Here is a 21,371-nt window from a genome sequence, read left to right as displayed (position 1 = left end):
AACTGGTTTGATACATTCACCTCTGAAGGTAAATAATGTACTTGCATTCAGTAATCTTGCTCTGATTTGTCATCCTGAGGGTCCCAGAGATGAAATGGAGCATAGTTTTGTTTGATGTAGGAACTGGGCTCTACAGTTTGAACCTCTCCCAGTCTGGCTGGTGCACTGGTGTTTAGGGTTAGGTCTTACACACGCACACGCACACGCACACACACACACACACACACACACACACACACACACACACACACACACACACACACACACACACACACACACACACATAGTGTGAGAATAAACAGTAAAAGAATACTGTCCCAGTTTGTATAAAATAAAAACAAAAGGCTAACTACTTCCAAAACTAAGCTACTAAAACGCTACTAAAACTAAGTGCTCAGATGCATATGACTTCCAGTGGATCAACATTGCTGCTCAGGGGTTGAGTAGAGCTGAAGGATGGGACTAAAAACGAACCAAATATAACTATTGTAAACTATACTGTGTCCGTAAAATGTATATAGTATGTACAGTGCATTCGGAAAGTATTCAGACCCCTTGACTTTTTCCACATTTTGTTAAGTTACAGCCTTATTCTAAAATGTATTACATAGTTTTTTTCCCTCATCAATTTACACACAATGCCCCATAATGACAAAGCAACATTTTTTTAATTTAATTTTAGCAAATGTATAAAAAATAAAAACTCACATATTTGTTTTTTCCTGCATAGTACATTCTTTGGTGCCACTTCCCTGCCCACTGCCACACCCACCTCCTAAGCCCCTTTTTGGCCCAGGAGAAACCATGCACACACACACCGTAAGAATAGTGCCACAGTACCTGTTTGTTGAACCAACCTCTCTCCCTCTCTCTCCAGAGCAAACCAAAAGCAACCTAAAGGTGACCTCCCCGGAGGACTCCGAGCACCTGAGCAGGAGGCAGGGCCCCCCGGACGGGACCCGGGCCCAGGACCCCAAAGGTAACAGCAGCCGCAACGTCCCCCGCAGGCACACATTAGGGGGGGCACGCAGCTCCCGAGAGATCCTGGCCATGCAGCCCTCGGACATGGACAAAAAGAGGGAGGCCTTCCTGGAGCACCTGAAGCAGAAGTACCCTCACCACGCCTCGGCCATCATGGGCCACCAGGAGAGGCTCCGGGAACAGGTTAGTGACGAACAGGTTAGTGACAGTGGAGATATTTCATTACATATTTTATACTTGCGTTTCCTACTGGCGGTCTAAGCCACTGCCACCAGAATACAGTTACCAGTGAAAGCGTGGGACGGAATCCGACCCACTGCTATTCTAGCACACCCTCATCTCTTCCTACCTTTACTGCCAGTCTTTCACTTGGGATCTATTGTGACACTTTTCCTAGTTAATCAACTTCTTTGGTCCAAATTATCGATGAATGTGAGACTACTCTTTTACACCTGGGGTGTTACAAGTAATTTGTATTTGTCTTGTTTGGGTCAGGTGACAGTCCAATTGCAACACTATTTCTCCCTGTTTTGCCACAGGCTCCCTGTTTTGCCACAAGTCCTTTCCATAAATCATGTTGTCGCCTTTTTTTCTCCTTAGTCTGCTCCAAAATTATACATGTTTTTTTGTATTTTGTCTTGTGCAGAAGAGGTAAGCATTAGGCTCCGTACTGTGTCGGTTTCCCAGACACAGATTAAAGCTAGTCTTGGACTAAGAAACGTGGTCAATGGAGAATCTAACTTTTTAGTACAGGACTCAAATTAATCTCTATCTGGGAAACTGGCCCCCAGTGTTCACATTCAATATTTAACAAACTCTACATCTACCATTAGCTGCTTATTGCATGTTGGTCATTCATTAATAATGACCGCTAAATAACCATAGATTCATCATCAGAGTCCTCTGCTCACACACAAAAACAGACAGAGTCTTTAGTCTTTAGACGGCTCCCTGTTTCATCTATTGCTGCTCATTGGACCCTATGATCACTCTGCGACACAGCTGATGCCATTTTGTTTATCTGTCGGCCCCAGCCTCAAACTCAGGCCCTGTGTTTAGCTAACTGAACTCTCTGCCCGTTCATCGCCATTTACCCGTTGTTGTTGTTGTCTTAGCTGTTTACCTGTTGTTGTCTCACACGTTGTCTTAGCTCTCCCAATCAACACCTGTGATTGCTTTATGCCTCTCTCTAATGTCAATATGCCTTGTATACTGTTGTTTAGGGCAGCTCCCATTGTTTTATTTTACTGCAGAGCCCGTAGTCCTGCTCAACATGCCTCAGATAGCCCCCTCATATAGCCCCCACCCCCCACACATGCAGAGACCGCACCTAGCTTAACTGGCGCCTCCAGAGATGCAACCTCTCTCATCATAACTCGATGCCTAGATTTACCCCCACTGTACTCACACTATACCATACCCTTGTCTGTACACTATGCCCTGAATCTATCCTACCACACCCAGAAATCTGCTCCTTTTATTCTCTGTTCAAAACGCACTAGACAACCAGTTCTTATAGCCTTTAGCCGTACCCTCATCCTACTCCTCCTCTGTTCCTCTGGTGATGTAGAGGTTAACCCAGGCCTGCAGCCCCCTGCACCACTCCCATTGCCCAGGCGCTCTCATTTGTTGACTTCTGCAACCGTAAAAGCCTTGGGTTCATGCATGTTAACATCAGAAGCCTCCTCCCTAAGTTTGCTTTATTCACTGCTTTAGCACACTGCGCCAACACTGATGTCCTAGCCGTGTCTGAATCCTGGCTTAGGAAGGCCACCAAATATTCTGAAATTTCCATCCCCAATTACAACATTTTCCATCAAGACAGAACTGCTAAAGGGGCCGGAATTGCAATCTACTGTAGAGATAGCCTACAGAGTTCTGTCATGCTATCTAGGTCTATGCCCAAACAGTTTGAGCTTCTACTTTTAATTATCCATCTCTCCAGAAATAAGTCCCTCACTGTTGCCGCTTGTTATAGACCCCCCTCAGCTCCCAGCTGTGCCCTGGACACCATATGTGAATTGATTGCCCCCCCATCTATCGTCAGAGTTTGTACTGCTAGGTGACCTAAATTGGGATATGCTTAACACCCTGGCTGTCCTACAATCTAAGCTAGAGGCTCTCAATCTCACACAAATTATCAAGGAACCTACCAGGTACAACCCCAAATCCGTAAACATGGGCACTGTTAAGGCTGTCGCTCTCCTCATCCTCGGACGAGGTGAGGAGAGAAGGATCTTCAGACCAATACGCAGCTTCAGGGAAATAAGCCATCTTTTTATTTATAAACGACAAAACTGAATAATGATGGCAACACGAAAACAAACACTTTACCAAACTTTACAAAAACAAGAAAACGACGTAGAACGAAACCTGAACATAAACTCACATCACTAAATGTTGACTCACGGACAGGAACGTTACATCTAAACGCACGAACAGCCAAACAGCCCCGTAAGTGAATAACATCGACAACACGAGAGACATCACAGGAGACAATCACCCACAAACAAACAGTGAGAACGCCCTACCTAAATATGACTCTTAATTAGAGGAAAACGCAAACCACCTGCCTCTAATCAAGAGCCATACCAGGTAACCCAAAACCAACATAGAAACAGATAACATAGACTGCCCACCCAAAACACATGCCCTGACCATAAACACATAAAAAACAACATAAAACAGGTCAGGACTGTTACAGAACCCCCCCCTCAAGGTGCGAACGCCGGGCGCACCAGCACAAAGTCCAGGGGAGGGTCTGGGTGGGCAGGTGACCACGGTGGTGGCTCCGGCTCTGGACGCTGTCCCCACACCACCATAGTCACTCCCCTCTTCTGTCTACCCCTTCCAATGACCACCCTAAAACTACCTTCCCCTAAATAAACGGCCAGCACCGGGACAAGGGGCAGCACCGGGACAAGGGGTAGCACCGGGACAAGGGGTAGCACCGGGACAAGGGGCAGCACCAGGATAAGGACCAGCACCGGAATAAGGGGCAGCACCGGGACAAGGGGCAGCACCGGGACAAGGGGCAGCACCGGGACAAGGGGCAGCACCGGGACAAGGGGCAGCACCGGGACAAGGGGCAACACCGGGACAAGGGGCAGGTCCCGGCTGATAAACTCTGGCAGATCCTGGCTGAGGGACTCTGGCAGGTCTATGCAGGCTGAGGGACTCTGGCAGGTCCTGGCTGGACGGCTCTGGCAGGTCCTGGCTGGACGGCTCTGGCAGGTCCTGGCTGGACGGCTCTGGCAGGTCATAGCAGGACGGCTCTGGCAGGTCCTGGCTGGACGGCTCTGGCAGGTCCTGGCTGGACGGCTCTGGCAGGTCCTGGCTGGACGGCTCTGGCAGGTCCTGGCTGGACGGCTCTGGCAGGTCCTGGCTGGACGGCTCTGGCAGGTCCTGGCTGGACGGCTCTGGCAGGTCCTGGCTGGACGGCTCTGGCTGGTCATGGCAGGACGGCTCTGGCTGGTCATGGCAGGACGGCTCTGGCTGGTCATGGCAGGACGGCTCTGGCTGGTCATGGCTCGCTGGCGGCTCTGGCAGATCCTGTCTGGTTGGCGGCTCTGGCAGATCCTGTCTGGTTGGCGGCTCTGGCAGATCCTGTCTGGTTGGCGGCTCTGGCAGATCCTGTCTGGTTGGCGGCTCTGGCAGATCCTGTCTGGTTGGCGGCTCTGGCAGATCCTGTCTGGCGGGCGGCTCTGGCAGATCCTGTCTGGCGGGCGGCTCTAGCGGCTCCTGTCTGGCGGGCGGCTCTAGCGGCTCCTGTCTGGCGGACGGCTCTGTAGGCTCATGGCAGACGGGCGGCTTTGCAGGCTCATGACAGACGGGCGGCTTTGCAGGCTCATGGCAGACGGATGGCTCAGACGGCGCTGGGGAGACGGATGGCTCAGATGGCGCTGGGGAGACGGATGGCTCAGATGGCGCTGGGGAGACGGATGGCTCAGATGGCGCTGGGGAGACGAATGGCTCAGATGGCGCTGGGGAGACGGATGGCTCTGTAGGGAGGAGAAGGAGAGACAGCCTGGTGCGTGGTCTAGGCACTGGCTGCGCTGGAGAGGAGGAAACAGCAGGAGAGAGAACCCGGAGAGACAGCCTGGTACGGGGGGCTGCCACCGGAGGACTGGTACATGGAGGTGGCACCGGGTCTACCGGACCGTGAAGGAGGACACGTGCTCTTGAGCACCGAGCCTCCCCAACCCTACCAGGTTGAATGATCCCCGTAGCCCTGCCAGTGCGGCGAGGTGGAATAGCCCGCACTGGCCTATGCAGGCGAACCGGGGACACCACCTGTAAGGCTGGTGCCATGTACGCCGGCCCGAGGAGACGTACTGGAGGCCAGATACGTTGGGCCGGCTTCATGACATCCGGCTCGATGCCCAACCTAGCCCTCCCAGTGCGGCAAGGTGGAATAGCCCGCACTGGGCTAAGCACGCGTACTGGGGACACCGTGCGCTTTACCGCATAACACGGTGTCTTACCAGTACGACGCCTTCTACCTCCACGGTAAGCACGGGGAGTTGGCTCGGGTATCCTACCCGGCTTTGCCACACTCCTCGTGTGCCCCCCCCCAAGAAATTTTTTGGTCTGACTCACGGGCTCCCAACCGCGTCGTCGCGCTGCCTCCTCATACCAGCGCCTCTCAGCCTTCGCTGCTTCCAACTCCTCCTTTGGACGGCGATATTCCCCTGGTTGAGCCCAAGGTCCTCTACCGTCCAGGATCTCCTCCCAAGTCCAGGAGTCCTTGTTGCTCCGTAGAGCATTCCCATACCGCTTGGTCTTAGCGTGGTGGGTGATTCTGTTAAGGCTGTCGCTCTCCTCATCCTCGGACGAGGTGAGGAGAGAAGGATCTTCAGACCAATACGCAGCTTCAGGGAAATAAGCCATCTTTTTATTTATAAACGACAAAACTGAATAATGATGGCAACACGAAAACAAACACTTTACCAAACTTTACAAAAACAAGAAAACGACGTAGAACGAAACCTGAACATAAACTCAAATCACTAAATGTTGACTCACGGACAGGAACGTTACAGCCAAACAGCCCCGTAAGTGAATAACATCGACAACACGAGAGACATCACAGGAGACAATCACCCACAAACAAACAGTGAGAACGCCCTACCTAAATATGACTCTTAATTAGAGGAAAACGCAAACCACCTGCCTCTAATCAAGAGCCATACCAGGTAACCCAAAACCAACATAGAAACAGATAACATAGACTGCCCACCCAAAACACATGCCCTGACCATAAACACATAAAAAACAACATAAAACAGGTCAGGACTGTTACAGGCACCCTCATAGATATCATATTGCCCTCTAAATACACCTCTGCTGTTTTCAACCAGGATCTCAGCAATCACTGCCTCATTGCCTGCGATGTGACCACCCCTCATCACTGTCAAACGCTCCCTTAAACACTTCTGCGAGCAGGCCTTTCTAATCGACCTGGCCCGGGTATCCTGGAAGGATATTGACCTTATCCCGTCAGTAGAGGATGCCTGGTTGTTCTTTAAAAGTGCTTTCCTCACCATCTTAAATAAGCAAGCCCCTTTCAAAAAATGTAGAACTAAGAACAGATATAGCCCTTCTTTCACTCGAGACTTGACTGCTCTTGACCAGCACAAAAACACCCTGTGGCGTACTGCACTAGCATTGAATAGTCCCCGTGATATGCAACTTTTCAGGGAAGTGAGGAACCAATTCACACCGTCAGTTAGGAAAGCAAAGGCCAGATTTTTCAAACAGAAATTTGCATCCTGCAGCACTAATTCCAAAAAGTTTTGGGACGCTGTAAAGTCCATGGAGAATAAGAGTATCTCCTCCCAGCTGCCCACTGCACTGAGCCTAGGAAACACTGTCACCACTGATAAATCCACGATAATCAAGAATTTCAATAGGCATTTCTCTACGGCTAAGAGTGTGGTAGCCCTTTGTGACTCAGATTGAGTCTTTAGACCAGGTGTGGTAGTCCTTTCCTGCTGTCATTGACCAAAAGCACACTCTTTAGACTCATGGGTGGAATATTATTAATATTTGTAACAATTCCATAATTTTACGACAGATTTTTTTTTTTTCATGTCAATTTTCTTTTTCTAAACATTTTTTCAGGCTTTTGTGATGTATAATAAAAAATAAAATAAAAAATAAGTGTAATATTGGGATGCAAACTCAAAATTGAATACATTTCAATTCTATATCTGACATGGTACAGGTGTCTTCTTTTTTAAGCCCATAACCACGTGTGTCAGGTTAATACTTGTGTTTCAAAGTAGATTTGTTTAAGACTACCAAGAAACACTCTGTGTGACCCTGATTCAGCCCACTGCAGTAAAAGGTTCAACATTTTACCCGCAAGCTCATTCAATATGGCCTGCGGGGTGTTTGAGTAAAAACAAAAAGTGTATAAAGTATATATACAGTGGGGCAAAAAAGTATTTAGTCAGCCACCAATTGTGCAAGTTCTCCCACTTAAAAAGATGAGAGAGGCCTGTAATTTTCATCATAGGTACACTTCAACTATGACAGACAAAATTTGGGGAAAAAATCCAGAAAATCACGTTGTAGGATTTTTAATTAATTTATTTGCAAATTATGGTGGAAAATAAGTATTTGGTCAATAACAAAAGTTTATCTCAATACTCTGTTATATACCCTTTGTTGGAAATGACAGAGGTCAAACGTTTTCTGTAAGTCTTCACAAGGTTTTCACACACTGTTGCTGGTATTTTGGCCTATTCCTCCATGCAGATCTCCTCTAGAGCAGTGATGTTTTGGGGCTGTTGCTGGGCAACACGGACTTTCAACTCCCTCCAAAGATTTTCTATGGGGTTGAGATCTGGAGACTGGCTAGGCCACCCCAATATCACCCCAATATCACAATATTATTTTATGCGCTAGTTGGCTGTACCTGCACCAAAACTTTTTGGCCTAAATGCAAAGCCCTATGTTTGGAGCAAATCCAACACAACACATAACTGAGTAACTGCCTCCTAATTTTCAAACATCATGGTGTGGGTATGCTTGACATCGGCACATACTGGGGAGTTTTTCAGGATAAAAAAGAAACGGGATAGGGCTAAGCACAGGTAAAATCCTAGAGCAAAACCAAAATCGGTCTGCTTTACACCAGACACTGCCATCTTTCAGCCGAACAATAAACACAAGGCCGAATCTACCCTGGAGTTGCTTACCAAGAAGACAGTGGATGTTCCTTATCAAGTTACCTTTTACACTTAAATCTGCTTGAAATACTATGGCAAGACTGGAAAATTACTGTCTAGCTATGATCCCCAACATCTTGACAGAGCTTGAAGAGTTTTTAAAAGAATACTTGGCAAAGCTCTTAGAGACTTACCCAAGAAGACAAACAGCTGTAATTGCTGCCAAAGGTGTTTCTAACATGTAGGGACTCAATTTTTAATCCCACTTTGTAACACTTTGTAATGAAATGTGAAGAAATCCAAGGAGTCTGAATACTTTGGCAAGGCACTGTATAGTATCAAAAATTCCAAACGCGGTGGAAAGAGGAAAATGTTTTGCACATTTTCACGGCGAGGAAATGTATAACATTTTAAGTGCGTCCCTCCAGACCTCAGTGATGACCGAATGCGGTTTGACATCGCCGCTTTAGACAATGAAGAATGTATCAATGTTGCCGTATCACCCTTGGGGCAACTTGGCCAAGCAGAAGGTTTGGGGGAAGGAACAGTAGAACCTCAGACCTTTGGTTCACCTGTCCTCTCTGTTTGTGGTTCAGATGAGACAAAAGGGTGTGGTCACCTGGCTTTATAGTCAAAACAATAGAGATAAATGTGAGCCGGGCACTAAGTCATGAGGGTGTACTGGCTGTGCGTGTGTGTGTACATGCGAATTGGTATGCATTCTGCATTTTCTGCCCATTATGATTGATTATCCATGAATAAGATTTTATGAGACAGCAATCATTGCAATTCAAGACAACAAACCTCAACAATTTGAGCAGCGATGTTAATTTTGTGGGGGGTGGGGGAGAACAGCTTTAATATTGGAGATAGATTGTGGCTTCCATCAATGTAGTTGTCTGCATCACTTTCAATCCCCGATATATTTTTTTTGTAAATACAGTACCAGTCAAGTTTGGACACACCTACTCATTCAAGGGTTTTTCCTTCATTTTACATTGTAGAATAATAGTGAAGACATGAAGACAAAACTGTGAAATAACACGTATGGAATCATGTAGTAGTGTTAAATGTAGTGTTAAAACAAATCAAAATCAATCAAAATATATTTTTGATTATTCAAAGTAGCCACCCTTTGCCTTGATGACAGCTTTGCACACTCTTGGCATTCTCTCAACCAGCATCACCTGGAATACTTTTCCAACCGTCTTGAAGGAGTTCCCACATATGCTGAGTACTTGTTGACTGCATTTCCTTCACTCTGAGCTTCAACTCATCCTAAACCATCTCAATTGGGTTGAGGTCGGGTGATTGTGAAGGCCAGGTCATTTGATGCAGCACTCCATCACTTTCCGTCTTGGTCAAATAGCCATTACACAGCCTGGAGGTGTGTTGGGTCATTGTCCTGTTGAAAAACAAATTATAGTCCCACTAAGCGCAAACCAGATGGGATGGTGTATCGCTGCAGAATGCTGTGGTAGCCATGCTGGTTAAGTGTGCCTTGAATTATAAATAAATCCCTGACAGTGTCACCAGCAAAGCACCCCCACACCATCACATCTCCTCCTCCATGCTTCACGGTTGGAACCACACATGCAGAGATCATCTGTTCACCTACTCTGCGTCTCACAAAGACACGGCGGTTGCAACCAAAAATAGCACATTTGGACTCATCAGACCAAAGGACAAATTTTCACCGGTTTAATGTCCATTGCTCTACAGTTTCTTGGCCCAAGCAAGTCTCTTCTTATTATTGGTGTCCCTTAGTAGTGGCTGCTTTGCCGCAATTCGACCATGAAGGCCTGATTCACGCAGTCTCCTCTGAACAGTTGATGTTAAGATGTGTCTGTTACTTGAACTCTGTGAAGCATTTGTTTTGGCTGCCATTTCTGAGGCTGGTTACTCTAATGAACTTATCCTCTGCAGCAGAGGTAACTCTGGGTCTTCCTTTCCTGTGGCGGTCCTCATGAGAGCCAGTTTCATCATAGCGCTTGATGGTTTTTGCGACTGCACAAAGAAATGTTTAAAGTTCTTGAAATGTTCCGGATTGACTGACATTCATATCTTAAAGTAATGATGGACTGTCGTTTCTCTTTGCTTTTTATTTTTTATTAAACCTTTATTTAACTAGGCAAGTCAATAAAGAGCAAATTGTTATTTACAATGACAGCCTGGAATCGAACCAGTAGTGAGTCCTCAAGCACTGAGATGCAGTGCCTTAGACAGCTGCGCCACTCGGGAGCTGTTCTTGCCATAATATGGACTTGGTCTTTTACCAAATAGGGCTATCTTCTGTATACCACCCCTACCTTGTCACAAGACAACTGATTGGCCCAAACACAATAAGAAGGAAAGAAATTCCACAAATTAACTTTTAATAAAGCACACCTGTTAATTGAAATGAATTCCAGGTGACTACCTCATGAAGCTGTTTGAGAGAATGCCAAGAGTGTGCAAAGCTGTCATCAAGGCACAGGGTGGCTACTTTGAAGAAATTCATATAGAAAATATATTTTGATTTGTTTAACACTTTTTTGGTTACTACATGATTCCATATGTGTTATTTCATAGTTTTTCTTCACTATAATTCTACAATGTAGATAATACATATCAAGAAAAACCCTTGAATGAGTAAGTTTGTCCAAACTTTTGACTGGTACTGTATCTATAATATATATATACTGTATATATTTTTAAATATATTTTCCTTTATTATTTTCCCCTAACTCGGCCATCGCTCCCCTAATTGGAGTAAACTAATGGACAACAACTCTTAGGATTCTACTTCCAGCTTATACAGTGCATTCGGGAAATATTCAGACCCCTTGACTTTTTCCACATTTTGTTACGTTACAGCCTTATTCTAAAATGTATTAAATACATGTTTTTCCTCATCAATCTACACACAATATCCCATAATGACAATGGGAAAACAGGTTTTAAGAAATGTTAGCAAATTTATAAAATATTAAAAACAGAAATACCTTATTTACATAGGTATTCAGACCCTTTGCTATGAGACTCGAAATTGAGCTCACGTGCATCCTGTTTCCATTGATCATCCTTGAGATGTTTCTACAACTTGAGTGGAGTCCACCTGTGGTAAATTCAATTGATTGGACATGATTTGGCAAGGCAAACATGTCTATATAAGGTCCCACAGATGACAGGGCATGTCAGAGCAAAAAAGCCATGAGGTTGAAGGAATTGTCCGTAGAGCTCCGAGACAGGATTTTGTCAAGACACAGATCTTGGGACGGGTACTAAAATATTTCTGCAGCATTGAAGGTCCCAAAGAACACAGTGGCCTAAATCATTCTTAAATGGAAGAAGTTAGGAATCACCAAGACTCTTCCTAGAGCTGGCCGTCCAGCCAAACTGAGCAATCAAGAGAAAAGGGCCTTGGTCAGGGAGGTGACCAAGAACCCGATGCTCACTCTGACAGAGCTCCAAAGTTCCTCTGCAGAGATGGGGGAACCTTCCAGAAGGACAACCATCTCTGCAGCACTCCACCAATCAGGCCTTTTATGGTAGTGGCCAGATGGAATCCACTCCTCAGTAAAAGGCACACGACATTCTGCTTGGAGTTTGCCAAAAGGCACCAAAAGACTCTCAGACCATGAGAAACAAGATTCTCTGGTCTGATGAAACCAAGATTGAACTCTTTGGCCTGAATTCCAAGCGTCATGTCTGGAGGAAACCTTGCGCCATCCCTACGGTATGTATGGTGGTGGCAGCATGTTGTGGGGATGTTTTTCAGTGGCAGGGACTGGGAGACTAGTCAGGATCGAGGGAAAGATGAACAGAGCAAAGTACAGAGATATGCTTGATGAAAACCTGCTCAGGACCTCAGACTGGGTTGAAGGTTCACCTTCCAACAGGACAACAACCCTAAGCACACAGCTAAGACAACATAGGAGTGGCTTTGTGACAAGTCTCTGGATGTGCTTGAGTGGCTCAGCCAGAGCCCGGACTTGAACCCAATCTGGAGAGACCAAGAAATAGCTTTGCAGCGACGCTTCCCATCCAACCTGAGAGAGCTTGAGAGGATCTGCAGAGAAGGGGAGAAACTCCCCAAATACAGGTGCGCCAAGCTTGTAGCATCATACCCAAAAAGACTTGACACTGTAATCACTGCCAAAGGTGCTTCAACAAAGTACTGAGTAAAGGCTATGAATACTTAGGTAAATGTGATATTTGCTTTTTATTTTTAATAAATTTGCAAACATTTCTAACAAACTGTTTTTGCTTTGTCATTATGGGGTATTGTGTGTAAATTGAAGAGGGGGGGGGGGACTATTGAATCAATTTTAGAATAAGGCTGTAATTAACAAAATGTGGAAAAAGTCAAGGGGTCTGAATCCTTTCCGAATGCATTGTGCATACTATATACATTTTACGTACACAGAATAGTTATTTTTAGTCCCATCCTTCAGCTCTACTCAACCCCTGAGCAGCAATGTTGATCCACTGGAAATCATATGCATCTGAGCACTTCGTTTTGGTCGCTATTTATTAGCATATTTTTAGAAGTAGTTTGCCTTTGTTTTTATGTTAGGGTTAAGGTTAAGGTTACAATACTGGGACAGGTGTGTATCATTGAGTGAGCCAAACTCTAATATATATTTCAGCAACATGAGGCTAGTTGCCTCTCTACAGATGTAAGATCTTAATTTGAGCTTGTTTGCGACAACAGAAAAATAATCCTGCAGCAGGAACTGAATTATAATTAATGGACATTTTTCATAAGGGAAAATCAATTCAAATTTCAAAGTCGAAACCTCAAATCTTTTTATACCTCAAATGCACTACAACTTTTACATTTAACTTGGTGATCAAATTAAGACCCTACATTGCATATATATTAACTTAAAATAGGAAAGGAAACACATTTTCAGATATTGTAGTCATACAGGTAAATTCAGCTTTGAAATGGGTGGAGTTAAAGTTATTTTGAAGACTCTTGATGTTACCGCTTGAGAGGCTCAGTTTTCATGTAAGTGCCTGTTGGAGTCGAGAGAGTGGAGCTCGTATGTAAATGAAATAACGTATGAACTCGCTGAAGTTGCATGGAAGAGGATTGTCCGAACTCATGGCTCTTTCTCACCTGTCTGAATTCTGCATGGAAATACAAATAATCACATTCTGACAAAGGCGCCAATAAACGTTCTTCTTCGCAGTTTGAACAAAGGTAGGCTATTCATTCTCTTATGTTTTGTGCGCGTTTTTTCGCATTCTTAGATCAATTCAAACATGCGGCCGTGCACTGTACCTCTTGAAACGTGCATGTTATGCGAATACGGTAGAATCTATGAATGCGCTCATTTAGCAATAGTTTGTATTCTAATGTTATTTATCTGAACCGTGGTGCATACTTGAACCAAGACAAGGAATGGTGGGTTATCAGATGCTCACACCGGGGCGGAATCGGATGTTGAAAAAGTTGGCACTTGAGTGTTATAAAGCTGGAACAAGAAATTTTCTGACGTTCTATTTTGGTTTTGTATTAATCACATTCATGCAAATGCAGGCTACGGAATTAATATTGTGGTGCGCTGGAGTTTCTCAATACGTTTATAAACGCAAGAGACGTGAGATCGTCATCGTGCGGGCTGATATTGAATTGCTAAACACTGAGTGTACAAAACATTAGGAACTCTTACTCCTTCCATGACAGACTGACCAGGTGAAAACTATGATCACTTATGGATGTCATCAGTTAAATCAGTGTAGATTAAGGGGAGGAGACCAGTTAAAGAATGATTTTTAAGCCTTGTGTATGTGCAAGGCAACATATTTAAGTGCTTTTGAACGGGGTATGGTAGTAGGTGTCCAGTCTGGTCTCATAGACTAGACGTAACATAGTACATGTATATCCAGAAAATATAAATTAGTATGTTATGTTACGTTTGGTACGGTTACTTAAGGCAAAATCAAAAGTAGGGTGGATGGTCGGTGTGGATGTGTAGGCGTGTAACGCAAACGTCTAAAAACCCACAGGTTGTGAGTTCGAACCTTAAGGTTAGGGTTAGCTAGGGTTAGGGGAAGAGTTAGCTAAGATGCTAAGTAGTTGCAAAGTAAACTCGGCAAGATAAGAAACGTCCTCTCACTGTCAACTGCGTTTTATTTACAGCAAACTTAACATGTGTAAATATTTGTATGAACATAAGATTCAACAACTGAGACATAAACTGAACAAGTTACACAGACATGTGACTAACAAAAATGGAATAATGTGTCCCTGAACAAAGGGGCGGTCAAAATTAAAAGTAACAGTCAGTATCTGGTGTGGCCACCAGCTGCATTAAGTACTGCAGTGCATCTCCTCCTCATGGACTGCACCAGATTTGCCAGTTCTTGCTGTGAGATGTTACCCCACTCTTCCACCAAGGCACCTGGAAGTTCCCGTACATTTCTGGGGGGATTGGCCCTAGCCTTCACCCTCCGATCCAACAGGTCCCAGACGTGCTCAATGGGATTGAGATCCAGGATCAGCTGTCCGTCCTGTCTCCCTGTAGCGCTTAGGCGTCTCACAGTACGGACATTGCAATTTATTCTGGCCACATCTGCAGTCCTCATGCCTCCTTGCAGCATGCCTAAGGCACGTTCATGCAGATGAGCAGGGACCCTGGAAATCTTTCTTTTGGTGTTTTTCAGAGTCAGTAGAAAGGCCTCTTTAGTGTCCTAAGTTTTCATAACTGTGACCTTAATTGCCTACCGTCTGTAAGCTGTTAGTGTCTAAAGACCATTCCACAGGTGAATGTATTCTAATTGTTTATGGTTCATTGAATAGCATGGTAAAATGGTGTTTAAACCCTTTACAATGAAGATCTGTGAAGTTATTTGGATTTTCATGAATTATCTTTGAAAGACAGGGTCCTGAAAAAGGGAAGTTTCTTTTTTTGCTGAGTTTAGATCAACAGTGGTATGTAGTTGAAGTTGCTAATTATCAGAAATTCCAAAGTGGTCTGTGAGGAGATTCAAACTCACAACCTTTGGGTTGCTAGACATTTGCGTTATACACCCACACATCCATCAGGACTAACCACCCTACTTTCGTTTTTGCCTTAGGTAACCATCTGTTTGATGTAACCATACCAAATGTAACATATTATACGAAGTGTCCCGGGTTTACTTTAACTGTGTTACGTCTAGTCTGAGACCAGGCTGAGTAGCTTGGTGCACTCTTGTTAAATTTGGCTGTTACACCATTGGTATATTTATTCTGCACTTGTGGGCCTACAATCTTGCGGTTGCGCGTCTGTCAAACTGATTCAGTACAGCTTTGACAAGTCAACAAATATGTGTGTTTGTGTTTGTTTCTACTTACTAGTACACTAAAATCAAATGGTTCCATATAGTGCCAAATAAGGGTCATTTGGCTTGCAACCATAGCTGAACCCTTTTTTAAAAGTTTCTTCTAAGAACCATGCTTATAAGGTTCTAAATGGAACATGACTGTTTATATAAAGAACCATAAAGATTCTATATATCACCATAAAATGGTTCTGCTGTGGTTGCAACCTTTTTGGGGGCAATGTAAAACCCTTTTGTATGGTTCTTAGTAGAACCATACAGAGTTTTGTATTGTGGTTTAATAGCCATATGATATACAATAGGTCTTAGGTCTTATTATTGTGTTTTTAAACTAATTATATCAGGTGTGTTACCTCTGGAACAGTCAGGGGTCACTTGGGAGAAAATGAAGGACTACTGACTTCTTCACCTATTCTCAATTAACACAAGGCCATACATGAATCTTTCACAAATCACCATCACTAGCCATAGTCATATATACCATTTAATAGCATAACACAACAGGTTACATGAACTGGAATGATACGCTCCCTCATGGTTGCACAAAAAGAGCTGTCCACAAACCACGCCCCCAAATATTCTAATGAGCTACCTCCCTACATATTAATTAGCGCTAAAAGAGGCCATTTTTGTCCAATACCGATATATTCCTTGCCAAAAAACCTGGTACCGATAACCAATATTTACAATTTTAGGGGCCTTTTAAGCATTCTAGTACAGTTAAATAGTTGAAACACACACACTGACCAAAAAGTTGTTTTGTTGGCATTTACATATGTCCCCATTACCAGTAAAACAATCTATATATCTTTCAGCTCTGTCTGTCTGTGGCCTCTTCTGTCGTGGGTCCTCTTCCACGGTGCGCACTGATCACTGTGTCCGTTTCCGTCTTGTCCAGCTGTGTCTGTAACATTTCACGTAAACCTTGTCTGCATCGAAGTAGCATTGAGCATGGTGGCGACACAGTAAAGAGGCTCAGAGAGAATGCCACCGAATCGCTTGTTCACAGCCTCTAGTACAGTACTTTTGCAAGTTTTAATCCCACGGTCTGTGTCTGCAGTTTTGTTGAGCAGGCGATTCAATGCCATGACAGGGGGTATCACGTCTGCTGCAGACGCAGTTGATGAGCTTAGTTCTCGAGTCTGTTGGTCGAATTGAGCTAGGAGTCTGTTCATGTTTCAAACATGTTCTCAAATGCCATTGAAATGGCAGCAGCAGTATGACAACGAGCACATTCTTGAGCATGCAATACGACTATCCTCAGTACGAAATCCTCGTCGACCCACTGTGCTGTCAGACTCCGCATGCCCATGGGGCTGACATCGCTGGTCCAAATGTCAGTCGTGAAGCTAATAGCAGTGACGCCCATAGCAAGTAGCTCATGGATGTGCGTTTCAACAATACTGTGTAACTCCGGTAGGGCAACATCTGAAAAATAGCTCCTACTTGGTAGTGTGTACCGGGGCTCGAGGTACTCGACAAGTCGGCAAAAGCCAATATCATCCACGACGGAGAACGGTTGGTTGTCAAGGGCAATGAATTCCATTATCTTGGCGTTAATGGATTTCACCTTTTGAGTTGTCTCGCTGAAATGTTCTTACTCTTTCAAATGACTGCACGACTTGAACTTGTTTAGCTGTTGGAAGTGTGCCCTTAGTTTTTTACTGCTTTTGTTCTAAGTAGTCGCTGAACGTCGGGGGGCGATGCACTTTCAAATGAGTAATTAGGTTTGTGGGATTGAAAGATTTCACTTTCTCCCCTCCTTGGGAAATAATAACAGCACAAACGTTGCTTATAGCCTGTTTGTTATCTTCCTTTGAAACTTCAGAATAGATCCACATAGCAGACATTGTGGCCTAGGTTAGGAATTCTGTGTTGCACGTGCCGCACTGTCTTTTTCGTGGCGTCATTACTTCATCTACCTACGTTGTATAGGTATGCACGTCAGCTTTGACATCGGTTTTGCACATCAGCGTTAAACTAGACATCGGGCCGATGCCGATGTTGGCATTTTTAGCTAATATCGTCCAATTCCGATATGTTTACCGATTTTATATCGTGCATCCATACCACAAACCCTCTCATTCATCAACTATCATGTCATAACTCTACCTTAGTCCGACATTACTGTCGTTGTGAAAAGCAGTGCAGACTAGAAAAATCACTAGCAGAGTGAAAAGCCACTAAGGCCATTCTCTCCCACGCTACTGTTGTCACATCGTTGTCCGGACAGGAAGAGCAACAACCATGGATACGGTGCAGGATAGCGAAGCGGCAAGCACATACTTTGTAATCTCGCTTTGGGTTGAGATTTCACAGGAGTGCTTTTTTTCAAGGTTAAACAGCGGTCAGGAAGATACCTCTCTGTGCACAGTGGAAGTGGATAACCCCGTGCAGAATGACTCGCACTCAATTTCTCTCTCTGATTCCTAACAAAACCTGAGGGGTTTCATTTCCTCCTCTACTCATTCGGACTTTAAAGACCTAGATCCAAGGGAGATGAGATAGCTGCCCACGGCCCCATCCTCTCCTCTGGGTGTTGGATGAGCATGCTTAACCACTCCTCTCTACTCCCACACACTCTCATGCAAACACACACACACGCAGACAAACACACACACACACCCTTCGCCCCATGAGGGAGCTGAGCTGTGACATGGCTGGCCACGGCTGGCCTGGTCCTCAGTGTGAGGGATTACAGCCGCCATGTTAGGACAGCTGTCTGGAGCTGTGTGCGCAGCCAGGCCAGGCCACTCTACGTTACGTGATACACTGGATGGTTCCGACACAGTCGCAAGGTGGACACAAAATGACTTAGACGCAGATGCGGGGGGTCACGTTACAGGTGGAAACAAAATGACTTGGACACAGTTGCGTGGTGGACACATTGTGGTAGTAACCCTCTCTATTCCTTTTGGATTGTTTTGGTGGCAAAATAAACACTGTGGACAGCCTCTTGGTAATCAACAGGTAGGCTTACTGGAGTAGTCCATGACAAATTATTACCAAAATATATTACAAAAGTATTTTATGAAAGGGCAAATGTTGGATTCAAACCCATGCCGACTTGTGTGGCATGGTCTGCGGCACTAACCACTAAACCACACAGGCCAGGGTCTGTATATTTTCTTTGGAAGATCCATGGGTTTACCACCTGTCACATTCAGAATCACAATCCATAAAACTCATTGAGTGACTCATACCAGTGAGTATATCTTCTCCCATCCCTCAGAGACTCGTCAAAGACTTTATTCAATGTTTGCAACATTTGGCCGATCCCTTGCATACCTCTCTCCCCAGGCTTCTGGCCCAGCTACAATGTTATTCCTTAACTCCAAGGTCACCTAGATAACAGTGAGAAGCAGCTCTCTCTCTGGCTGGAATTTGCGATCATCCACTGAAAGCGAAAGAAATGCTTCCTCTGCATTTTTTTAACTTTAACTCTAACACGAACAACATGCAGGAAAAAGTTGAAATGTGATTTTATTCACTGTGTTTTTCAGAGTTGGAGTGTGTACTATGTTCTTCAGATTTTTTTTGCTGTGTTACATATTTAATAACGTGAATGTACGGTCAACAGAGATGCAATAGTTTGGAATCTAGGTCCCTAACAGAAGTCTTACACGATTGCAAGTCTACTATGCTGTAATGCAAAGTTCGTTATGACACTGCAATGTCAACGGACTGGTTAAAACCAACAATATTTGATATATATTTTGACTCTCTCCCCAAAGCTTCGAATGAGACAAGGTAACACATTCTTATCCCTCCGAACCCTCTAACCGATATACTGTGGTATTTTCATAAAGAGACATGTCATGGCTCTAATTCCTGTGTGTCTCGATTCACACAATCACCTCAGTGGAGCAGGTGTCCGTCCAGACATCTGTTTTTAATCAGCCCCTCTCAGCAGTCTCGACGGCTGTCAGAACAGGAGGCAGGAGCTGAGGCTATTTAATGGTCTCTGCTCAGGTCCTCTCCAGCCACTCCTCCACAAGTGCCGCTTTCAGATCAGAATGACTCCTCGGACTGAAACTAACGACAGCCGCAGGGCTTGAGGAGTTAACGACAGACACGTGCAGACCTGCCATCCCGGGAGGTGTAGGGTGTTAAAGTGGGGGCTGGAGCTGGAGGTTTGGGGTTGATGGGATGCTGAGGGGACAAGTGACCCATAGATTGGCGCCGTGCCTGGGGTTTAATCCTGAAGGAAAGGGGGGTGACGGGGGGACAGGATGAGGGCTGTGGAATAAGCCTTTTTTGACAGAACCAGACCTGATAACACCCCTAGACAGACAAGTCTTTACACACACAAGTCTCACAATGCACACAAGGAAATCAGACTAGTTCAGCTAATCTGGCCAGCTAATCTACTGATGTAGCAGGATTCTCCGGTATGATACACAACAGCATTGTTTGCAGAGGCGTTTTTGCAGTCACACTGGAAGTCAACAGATCATTGTTCTTATTAGACAGGTTTCTGTTCTGATTCACCTCTGTCAGAATCACTGATTCTCCATAACTGACATTTTTTTAATAAATGTTTTTATTTAAATTTTATTTAACTAGGCAAGTCAGTTAAGAACCAATTCTTACTTACAATGACGGCCTACCCCGACCAAACCCTACCCTACCCTAACGACGCTGGGCCAATTGTGCGCGATTCCAGATCACGGCCGGTTGTGATACAGCCGGGGATCGAACCCAGTCTGTAGTGACACCTCTAGCTAGCTGCTCCAATCGGTAGGAAATAACAATGTAATTTTTTCATATCCAAATCCATTTGTTAATTTCTGGCTGTGAATATCGATTGCCCTCTTACACATTCCACATAGAGAAATGCTGCAGGAACATGACCGGAAGTAAAAACGCAGAAAAATATTACTCTGGGGAAGGTTTTGCAGGTTGCGCCTAGCCTGCCGAATAGCCTAATTGTACCCACTGGAATGTATGTGTTTAATGTTAAAGATGTTTTTTTTTTAAGTCTCCCATTTCATTGACATCTCTTTTGCCTAGAAATCTGCTCCTTTTATTCTCTGTCCCCAATGCACTAGACGACCAGTTTTGATAGCCTTTAGCCATACCCTCATCCTACTCCTCCTCTATTCCTCGGGTGATGTGGAGGTTAACTTCATTGGGGTACCCCTCCCCCCCCCCCCCTTCTTCTCAATTTCCACCTAAAGACATAAAGACATACCCTAATCTAACTGCCTGTAGCTCAGGCCCAGAAGCAAGGATATGCATATTCTTGGTATCATTTGAAAGGAAACACTCTGAATTTTGTGGAAATGTGAATTGAATGTAGGAGAATATAACACGATAGATCTGGTAGAAGAAAATACAAGGAAATAAACATAAGTTTTCTGTTTTTTATTGTTGCTGCATCATCTTTCAAATGACCAAGAACAGACAAACATACAGATAGGATGCTGTGGATGATTTGAATGAAGAACATAAGATGATAACAATAGCTGAGCAAAGTTTTAGACAGATAACTTCAAAAATGAGCGAGCTACATGACATTGAGCATGAAGTCACCTAGGTGTCCCACACAAATGTACCCAAGTGGCCGAATTGGTACAGTGATACATTTTGAAGGAAAGAACTATATACAAAATACATAAATGCTATTCTAACACACCCCCCCACAAAAAAAGAATATATATATATATATATATATATATATATATGGAAAAAAATATATAATAATAATAATAATAATAAACAAACAAATAACAAGGGTAACTATTTACACATTTTCTATTTACAATATTGTGAAGACCCTCAGTCCTCTACACAATATTGTGCTGCTGGTGCCATGGCCCATAGCAGGCTCTTTCTTCTGTAAAGCAGAGGCTTACTGAGCAGGTGGTGCAGGTGATGAGGCATTTCCTGTGACAA

At 44.4% G+C, this 21,371-nt stretch overlaps 1 protein-coding gene across 12 annotated transcripts in view; it reads left to right on the top strand.

Annotated features, from left to right (window-relative positions):
* Nucleotides 1-21,371, top strand: part of LOC129822781 (sickle tail protein-like) — a 259,380-nt gene that overhangs the window by 168,709 nt on the left and 69,300 nt on the right. For 10 of the 12 annotated variants that reach the window (XM_055881195.1, XM_055881191.1, XM_055881186.1 and 7 more), the window contains exon 2: nt 878-1,179. In XM_055881195.1, the coding sequence (XP_055737170.1) occupies nt 878-1,179 (302 nt within the window). Of the gene's footprint in view, nt 1-877; nt 1,180-12,970; nt 13,348-21,371 lie in introns of those variants that run through there. The other 2 variants (XM_055881197.1, XM_055881193.1) reach the window with 2 other exon arrangements.

Source organism: Salvelinus fontinalis, chromosome 25, assembly GCF_029448725.1.
Source record: "Salvelinus fontinalis isolate EN_2023a chromosome 25, ASM2944872v1, whole genome shotgun sequence".
Taxonomy (NCBI): domain Eukaryota; kingdom Metazoa; phylum Chordata; class Actinopteri; order Salmoniformes; family Salmonidae; genus Salvelinus; species Salvelinus fontinalis.
The sequence above is the reverse complement of the archived record's forward strand: the minus strand, read 5'-3'. Positions and strand labels throughout refer to the sequence as shown.